We start from the raw sequence: 10146 nt of genomic DNA, 5'->3' as shown, positions 1-10146 counted from the left end.
ATGAGAGTGCTCAAACTGACAAGTCAGTGAGCTCTGAACAACGCAAACAGAAAATGCACTACCCCACATGAGAGTGCTCAAACTGACAAGTCAGTGAGCTCTGGATAACGCAAACAGAAAATGCACTACCCCACATGAGAGTGCTAAAACTGACAAGTCAGTGAGCTCTGGATAACGCAAACAGAAAATGCACTACCCCACATGAGAGTGCTCAAACTGACAAGTCAGTGAGCTCTGAACAACGCAAACAGAAAATGCACTACCCCACATGAGAGTGCTCAAACTGACAAGTCAGTGAGCTCTGAACAACGCAAACAGATAATGCACTACCCCACATGAGAGTGCTCAAACTGACAAGTCAGTGAGCTCTGGATAACGCAAACAGAAAATGCACTACCCCACACGAGAGTGCTGAACTGCTACAAGAGCAGGAGCGAAATACTCAAATTCTACTACAATTACTATTACTACTAGCTACATTGAAGATAGGATGAGAACTATACGATGTCATGATAATGTGTACTATCAATACAAAACTATCAACTGCAGCATACATGCCATACATGATAATGTGTACTATCAATACAAAACTATCAACTGCAGCATACATGCTATACATGATATTGTGTACTATCAATACAAAACTATCAACTGCAGCATACATGCCATACATGCAGTGTGTAACACTGTAACAAACACAAATGCACACCCTGCAGCTGGATCAGATAACTCAAAACGAATGCACAGAGCCTGCACATGATTGCCATTTTGTACTGACATAAGACAAAGATGATCTATCATGACATCATGACACCGTAACATCATGACATCATAACATTATGACATCATGGTATCATAACATCATAACATTATGACATCATGGCACCGTAACATCATGACATCATGACATCATAACATCATGACACCATGACATCATAACATCATGACATCATAACATCATGACATCATGACATCAAAACATGACATCATGACACCATAACATCATGACATCACAGAGCCCGCAGACACCACGCATGCATAGTATATGTGTGGTTCAAACAGACAGATAAATTCCGTTCTTATAATGAAAGCGAAATGGAATGAATTCAACGACAGTCATTTACTATGGCATTGCATTATGTTTCAGGATTAATATCACATCGAAATCAGCTCATCAAACCTCGCCTTTGCATCTCTCAACACATTGCTGCAACGGTGGCTGAATGTTCATTCCAGCGGTTACAGAAGACACATCAACGAAAATGCATTGTGACGCCGATTACTCAGGATGCACTGTAACCTTCACTGAAGTCTTGTCTGTTTCCGTAGTTACCGGAGAATCTTGAAGAAGTACTCAACCTAGAGGAATGAATTTAGTAGAGGAAAATATGGAACCTGCGATCACAGGACGCACACACATACACACATGCACGAACACACCCATACACACACACATACACACGCACACACATACGCACGTGTGTGCGTGCACACACACACACACACACACACACACACGCACACACACACACACACACACACACACACGCAAGAGCACACACAATGTCTAGCAATGCACCCCAGGGCACTTTGTACATTTCATTCCTTCGTCATCTTAGCTCTCTTTCTGAAGTCTCCTAACAGTCACAACTGCTGCTTGGAGTGTGAGTCGGAGAGCAGCGAAAGAAGCAGTTGTACAAGAGCAACGACAACATGGTCCTCAGAACCACGACCATGAGATTAAGACAAGCATGCTCTACCGAGTGTGCAACAGGAACAATTCCATTCTCGACGGGAAGGAGAGTTAAGACAGAATACCATAAGGGCCCGGTCCAACATGCAGTGGCGGATCCGCTGGTGCGACAAGGTTTTGCGGGAGTGGTGTCGCACCTCTCCTGCGACAAAATGCTCGCGTGGTCTCCCATGATCACGCGTGCACGGCGAACGAAGCGAGCGCGCCTCTCTGACTTCCAAAAAATTCAGTGCAGCTCTCCTGCAACTCAAGCATGCTTTCACTTGGAAGTACGCGTGCACGTACTGTATACTGATACTGAGTCTGTACAGTCAGTACAGTACTGTGTCTGTGGACAGAACTGTTTCGTCCTTTGTGGACACATCAACGCAGCACTGATGTACTGATGATGTAGATGCTAGGTGTTGGACAGATCGTTGTTTTTGTTCAGTTGAGTATCAAGGTGGTAGGATGTAAGGTCCTCCGACACAGCACACACACACACAGCAAGGTCAAGTCTTTATATATAGTTATGATCCATTAATCTTACGCGTTTCTGCCTGTAAGGCTTCGTCAGAGACAAGGATGAAATAATATGAATAAAGACTAGTAGTTATATAGGGCTTGATTCTATGTGCCAGATGGGTGCTTGGGCGGTAAATGCGCTATCAAGCAAGTTTAAAGGCGCAATAACTTGAGTTGCAGACAAGTGTAACAAATGTCAAAAAAGTTGTACAAGTTGAACTAATGTACTAAACCGTAAGACTGGGGGTCAAAATATGCGGTCATAGTACCAGAATGTTTGTACAGAGTCAAGATCATGCAGAATCAAAAGAGAGCGGGAAAAAATGGGCGGGAAAGTTTAGGTGGGAACCAGAAATTTCTGGTTCCCACCTAAACGCAGAGCGCTGTGCTCTGCCAGTGTCAGTGATTTGTACAATGGAATGTAAGCTTAGTACTACATGTAGTAGAGGAATGTAAATTGTACAAGATTAATAGAACAATTGCTTAGTTCTCCTGAAAAAGATTTTCCCGTCTTTCATAAAGGATTGTTTAATGAGAGCTTTGTAATCATTAGTAATGAAATGCGGATGGTACTGAGTAGTAAATACAATAGTATCAGATTTAGGCTTGGGAGTTTTACTTTCTATAGCATGATTCATTACAGTAGGCAAAACATCAGTGAATGAGCTAGCCAGAAATTGCGGAGGATAACCTCTTCTGCGTAAACGTTTCCAGAACAAAGATCTTACATGTTGAATGTCAGCAAGTCTTGAGTTTGTTCTGTTGTAGGAGTGGTAGGATGTAAGGTCCTCCGACACAGCACACACACACACAGCAAGGTCAAGTCTTTATATATAGTTATGATCCATTAATCTATGTGGTAGGATGTAAGGTCCTCCGACACAGCACACACACACACAGCAAGGTCAAGTCTTTATATTATAGTTATGATCCATTAATCTTAATTTTGGCATGACACTATAGCTGCAGTCGATTCCCTGTTAGTCAACCACCCACTTCGAAATCTCTTGTTAGATCTGTTAAAGTTTGTTCTAGAAAACAACTACTTCATTTTTGATAACATTCTATACCACCAAGAGTTCGGAATGGCCATGGGTACCCCAATGGCCGTAAATGTGGCCAACGCTTTCCTTTTCGTACATGAAATGAAGTCTATTACCACATTCAAGTCATCCATGCATTTATTCAATAGATTCATTGATGATCTTATCTTAGTGATCGAAGAATCTGCTAATTTAGCAGCTTTGCAAGCGTCTCTCTACAGTGAGCTTCCAAGTATCAAATTAAATTGGACATTGCCTTCGGACTCTTGCATCTTCCTGGATCTGGACATTTTCAAAACATCTAACAATGATCACTGTGTGTTTGAGTTTCGTACATTCCAGAAACCTCGCAACGCATACCTTTACATACCATTTATCTCCGATCACCCAAGAGCTAATCTGCGTGCTTTCATCAAGGCTGAGCTGCTGCGTTACAACAGAACAAACTCAAGACTTGCTGACATTCAACATGTAAGATCTTTGTTCTGGAAACGTTTACGCAGAAGAGGTTATCCTCCGCAATTTCTGGCTAGCTCATTCACTGATGTTTTGCCTACTGTAATGAATCATGCTATAGAAAGTAAAACTCCCAAGCCTAAATCTGATACTATTGTATTTACTACTCAGTACCATCCGCATTTCATTACTAATGATTACAAAGCTCTCATTAAACAATCCTTTATGAAAGACGGGAAAATCTTTTTCAGGAGAACTAAGCAACTGTTCTATTAATCTTGTACAATTTACATTCCTCTACTACATGTAGTACTAAGCTTACATTCCATTGTACAAATCACTGACACTGGCAGAGCACAGCGCTCTGCGTTTAGGTGGGAACCAGAAATTTCTGGTTCCCACCTAAACTTTCCCGCCCATTTTTTCCCGCTCTCTTTTGATTCTGCATGATCTTGACTCTGTACAAACATTCTGGTACTATGACCGCATATTTTGACCCCCAGTCTTACGGTTTAGTACATTAGTTCAACTTGTACAACTTTTTTGACATTTGTTACACTTGTCTGCAACTCAAGTTATTGCGCCTTTAAACTTGCTTGATAGCGCATTTACCGCCCAAGCACCCATCTGGCACATAGAATCAAGCCCTATATAACTACTAGTCTTTATTCATATTATTTCATCCTTGTCTCTGACGAAGCCTTACAGGCAGAAACGCGTAAGATTAATGGATCATAACTATATATAAAGACTTGACCTTGCTGTGTGTGTGTGTGCTGTGTCGGAGGACCTTACATCCTACCACTTTAATCATCCGTGCATTTGCCCATGTACATAACTTCACAGGCAGTAACTTACAATCGTACATGTAGATGATCCTACAAGCTACATGTATGTTGATACATGTACGCAAATCAACTGCAGATCGATGTGATTCAAGCCATGCAAGGACAGAGTGGTTTAGCAAAACTTCCGTGATCTCGCGCAATCCTATTTGCTATGTTCGCAGAGAACTGGTACTCGTTGCATTCAGAAGATGTTCGCGCCCATAGCTAGCGGGGGTGCCTGACACAGCTGATGTGCTGCTGGCCAGCTAGCTGCTAGTGCTAGCTTGTTGAACGCGTGAAATGAATCTTCACAAATCCGTAATCTTGTATGCAATATTTCGAACTACTTTTCAGCTCGTCGATTGAAGGAACAAACTACAACCATGAGTATCATACATGCAGCTACCACCTACGGACATCACCGTTTGTGGCACTCCGACTGGTCACTCAGCCTGGTGACACTAGTTCATCAAGTACTGTGTCAGGTTCGATGTTGGAGAACCATCGTAACTTTCTAGTTACTCAGCTGCCACCTCGAACGAGTTTCAAGTCTTGCATTTTCTCACATCACAATCAAAAACCTCCAGTACGAGGATTTTTACTTGCACTAGAGTGGAGAGAACAACTGTCAAGTCTGTCTTTCAGCTGCTCCTGCCTGATAAAGTCGAAAGCGGGAATGCACAGGAAAAAGGAAAAGAGTATCCGCACTCCTATTATTTTTGAGTCTTGGAATACGATAGGATCCCTTTTTTATTTTATTTTATTATTATTTTTTTTTTATACAAACGGGTACCCTTTTACTAACGGTACCTGAGATTAACGGGCGGGTACCCGGGTACCCGGTACACCCGTTTGACCCCTAGTATCAAGCATTACCATTAGCTACATGTCGTGGGTTCGGTATTGTTGACTTTGAGTCTTTGTTCTGAATAATCTGAAAGAATGGATTTTCCGTTGGGTAGAGGTCGATTGGCGAGACGTTGTCACAAGGCTATGGAGAACGCAGCGACATTGTCGTTGCTGAATACTAGTACGAACTTGTTGAGCAGCACATCGACGATACCTGCTATAGATACTAGAATTGCTCTTGCCAGACCTACATCACAGTGGTCCCCCTGCGTGGTTTTACATGACGGCCATGCTTGGCTGCTCACGGGTCCGCGATTTGGTCTTTGGCCGACGCCGCAGCCGTCGGTTTCAGCATCAGCTTCTCGGCTATCCACCTATACCGCTCCGTATCTCTCTTCATCCCTTGGTCAAACGAGTCTCGACCTCAACATACAGTAAAACCTGTAACTAACGACCACCGTGACTAGCGACCGGCCTGGTACTACCGACCACTTCGTCAGGCACGGACGGTCTCACATTCAAAATGCACTGTGACTAGCGACTACCTGCTGAACGCGACCAGCGACCGCCTTTTCTTGTCCCAATGTCGAATTTTGACCCGTAACTAGCGACCGCGATGTAGGAAATCAAACATTGCTCGAAGCTCCTTCTCGAAATGTTGATGATTTTCCATGGTCCTGAAAGGACTGTTTCGATACTACAGCTGGACATATGAACGCAGTCTCATTTTGACTGTGGAATCAGTGTGGACTGCACTACACCTGTCATAATTTCAAGTGCTGTCAAGAACAAACATGATAGGAAACGTCTTGGAGAGCGCATCCAAAGCGCTCTTTGATCGATGTTAGTACTCGAAGGAGAAAAGACTGAGCGGCTCTCTGTCGAAGTGCAATCACACAGCTCAGTCACCAGGTCACACTGACAGTCTGTGCTGGCTAGCTAGCATGCTATGGTACATGTACTCACCTGTACGGAACACAGGCCAGGAATCCCAGGATACGATGGCGGATATTACTATAGTCTACAGTGAAGGTGCGAAAACTCGCAACATCGCTGCATCACGTACATATACGTAGATCGAGTACTGGTACACACCAGCGCAAAGAGAAGCTTCAACAGGAACTCTTGTCGTCTTGACTCCTGGCTTCAGAAGTAGGAGCTGAATTTAATGTCTGCAATAAAACTTGATTTTCTCTCTCTCCAAGTGTTGTATGATCTGAAAGAAGAATGTCAGTGCGCAAGTGGTGGGGGGTTGTATTATCTGCATTTTGACATACATATCATATATGGGATCCATATATGGTCACGCGGTGCAAACCTCTAACTAAAGACCACCTGCCACTAAAGACCACTTTTCCAGGCACCAAGGGGTGGTCGTTAGTTACAGGTTTTACTGTACATGACGTGTACAACTGCAGCCGTAGCTGCTCTGACTCAAGTCAAAGTGTCCACTTCATGACCGAAAAATTAAATCGAACAACACAAATCGCTCACTATGGCCGAGTGTCGCAGGAGCGGAACTTCCGCAGGAGAGTATATGCTCCAAAATTTTTGGAGTAGCGGATTTAAACTTTCCGCCATGGCAGAAGTTCCGCTACTCGCAGTTTCCATGGTGATACACGCTGTTGCGACACCGCTGCAGCGGATCCGCAACTCTCAAGTGCATGTGGGACCGGGCCCTAAGAGAGATTGTGTGAGAAATGCAGATGCGACTTCCGCATATACAGGCACATCTGAACATTGCAGCATTCTCAGGGGTAGACCCACACCGCAGACAAAGGGTTTCTCTAGATAGGCAGACAAAAATTAATATCGAAAGGAGTTATGGGAATAGGACATATGTTCTGTTCCTAAACGTTCCTCACTGACATTCCCTATGAACTCCAAGATTAGCGTGAGAATGAGACCAGACCAGAATAGGACCAAAGCCGGAGTGAGACCAAAACCGGAATAAGACCAAAACCAGAATGAGACCAGACCAGAATAAGGTTGTATTTGTTCGGTCATTCCGGAATGAGCATGGAATGAGAGTAGCAAACAATTGTGCGTGCATGCACTCGGGAATCTGGCAAACGTTTTGCGAGACTCCGCAAACGGCGGTCGAATGTTTTGTTTTTGAGATCTACGAGTTGTTTTTTGCAGCATTTCAAAGATAAGCTGGTAGCCTAAGAATGTTGTGGTTGCTATCTTGCTTCCGTACGTTTCTAGTTCTGCATGCCCCTACGACGATCATGGTGAAGGAGCGGCCAAACTCGGCATAGGCCTACGAGCTCCACTAGGGTACACGCCTGTACGCGACGTTTGGCCGCTACTTCATCATGACTATTCCGTATTCGACCTCGTATCAGTCAAAACGGCTCTAGCTCTTCACGGATTGGAAGCGCTTGTTTGACGGAGGTGCGGTTGTAAGAAGAAGTCGAGTGGCAGGTTCAGTGCCTGTGTGGGTGATTATGTGATATGCATTGGTGGGACTGCCTCCCTAACCGAGTGATTCTGGAGGCCCTGCTCGACGATGAGGAGAAGAGGTGCGAGGGCATCAATCCAGTTCGTGTCCTGGGCAAACGCTTTCTCAGGCAGCGAAGGGTAAAAAATGCCACAAACCAGTAGCGGTAACTATCCCAAGGTTACAGTACCAGCCTACACCCTGGACGATTTTCGGCAACATTCCGTATGTCGACAATCGCGTTTGAGGTTTTGTTGGCGGAGATATGCAATAGTGACAGCCCCCAGTGGCCGCCACATATTTTCAATCCGCTCGGAATGAGCACTCATTCCACTTTTTTCTTTGGAATCGCCAGAATCGATTCTGCCCCCTTCATTCCGCGACCGGAATCGGAATTGCACGGAACAAACGCTGTCCGGTGCATCAAACAAACGCACCGCAACCAAAGCACAGCGGAATGACTTTGGAATGGTGTCGGAATGACACCGAACAAACGCAACCTAAGACCAGACCAGAATAAGACCAGACCGGAATGAGACCAGACCAGAATAAGACCAGACCGGAATAAGACCAGACCAGAATGAGACCAGACCGGAATGAGACCAGACCGGAATGAGACCAGACCAGAATAAGACCAGACCAGAATAAGACCAGACCAGAATAAGACCAGACCACAATAAGACCAGACCGGAATACGACCAGACCAGAATAAGACCAGACCAGAATAAGACCAGACCAGAATGAGACTAGACCGGAATAAGACCAGACCGGAATGAGACCAGACCGGAATGAGACCAGACCGGAATGAGACCAGACCGGGATGAGACTAGACCGGATTGAGACCAGACCAGAATGAGACCAGACCGGGATGAGACCAGACCGGATTAAGACCAGACCGGAATAAGACCAGACCAGAATAAGACCAGACCAGAATAAGACCAGACCGGAATACGACCAGACCAGAATAAGACCAGACCAGAATAAGACCAGACCAGAATGAGACTAGACCGGAATAAGACCAGACCGGAATGAGACCAAACCGGAATGAGACCAGACCGGGATGAGACCAGACCGGATTGAGACCAGACCGGAATGAGACCAGACCGGGATGAGACCAGACCGGATTGAGACCAGACCGGAATAAGACCAGACCAGAATAAGACGGAATGAGACCAGACCGGAATAAGACCAGACCAGAATAAGACCAGACCGGAATGAGACCAGACCGGAATGAGACCAGACCGGAATAAGACCAGACCGGAATAAGACCAGACCGGAATGAGAACAGACCAGAATAAGACCAGACCGGAATGAGACCGGACCGGAATGAGACCAGAAAGGAATGAGACCAGACAGGAATGAGACCAGACAGGAATGAGACCAGACCGGAATGAGACCAGACCGGAATGAGACCAGACCGGAATGAGACCAGACCGGAATGAGATCAGGCCGGAATAAGACCAGACCGGAATGAGACCAGACCGGAATGAGACCAGACCGGAATGAGACCAGACCAGAATAAGATCAGACCGGAATGAGACCAGACCAGAATGAGATCAGACCGGAATGAGACCAGACCGAAATAAGACCAGACCAGAATAAGACCAGACCGGAATGAGATCAGACCAGAATAAGACCAGACCGGAATGAGACCAGACCGGAATGAGATCAGACCAGAATAAGACCAGACCGGAATGAGACCAGACCGGAATGAGACCAGACCGGAATGAGATCAGACCAGCATAAGACCAGACTAGGCTTTCCTCAAATCGGCCCGGTTATTGTCCGCCTATTTGGCTGTTCGCTCGGTTCAAAAACACATCAGATTCGGCTGAAAATCAGCCGATTGTTCGAAAATCGGCTACAAAATTGGAATATTTTGGAAAATCGGCCAGAAGAATTGTGGGCATACTGGCTACAAGAGTGGTGAGACACTGGGGAAAAGAAATTCTAGTTTTTTACTAGTAATGATCTTCCTAATGGCTAATGTTTGTTTGGGAGGAGTTCAAAGGACACGAGTCACACGACCTCAACGCACTAGTTTACAAGTACTGCCATAGAGAGCTCGAGCGGTCATGCTTGCAGCAATATCATTCGTTCGTAACTCACTTTGCAACAACATTTGGAAGATTTTCGGCGATTCTCAAAGGAACCCTCCAAAATCGGCTAAAACCTTATACATTTTTCGGTAAGTCTTGTTTACGGAGAATTTTGCGGCCGGCCGATTTGGGGAAAGCCTTGACCAGACCATACCAGCATGACACGAGACCA

The 10146-nt window shown here is 45.2% G+C and overlaps 1 protein-coding gene across 3 annotated transcripts in view; it reads right to left on the bottom strand.

Annotated features, from left to right (window-relative positions):
• Positions 1 to 337: 337 nt before the first annotated feature.
• The window catches only part of LOC135811216 (nucleoside diphosphate kinase homolog 7-like), a 19959-nt gene continuing 10150 nt past the window's right edge, over positions 338 to 10146 (bottom strand). The window contains exon 5 of one of the 3 annotated variants that reach the window (XM_065324406.1): positions 338 to 1395. In XM_065324406.1, the coding sequence (XP_065180478.1) occupies positions 1360 to 1395 (36 nt within the window). In that variant the 3' untranslated portion in view covers positions 338 to 1359. The remainder of the gene's footprint in view (positions 1396 to 10146) is intronic. The other 2 variants (XM_065324408.1, XM_065324407.1) reach the window with 2 other exon arrangements.

Source organism: Sycon ciliatum, chromosome 3 (genome assembly GCF_964019385.1).
Source record: "Sycon ciliatum chromosome 3, ocSycCili1.1, whole genome shotgun sequence".
Classification (NCBI taxonomy): domain Eukaryota; kingdom Metazoa; phylum Porifera; class Calcarea; order Leucosolenida; family Sycettidae; genus Sycon; species Sycon ciliatum.
The sequence above is the reverse complement of the archived record's forward strand: the minus strand, read 5'-3'. Positions and strand labels throughout refer to the sequence as shown.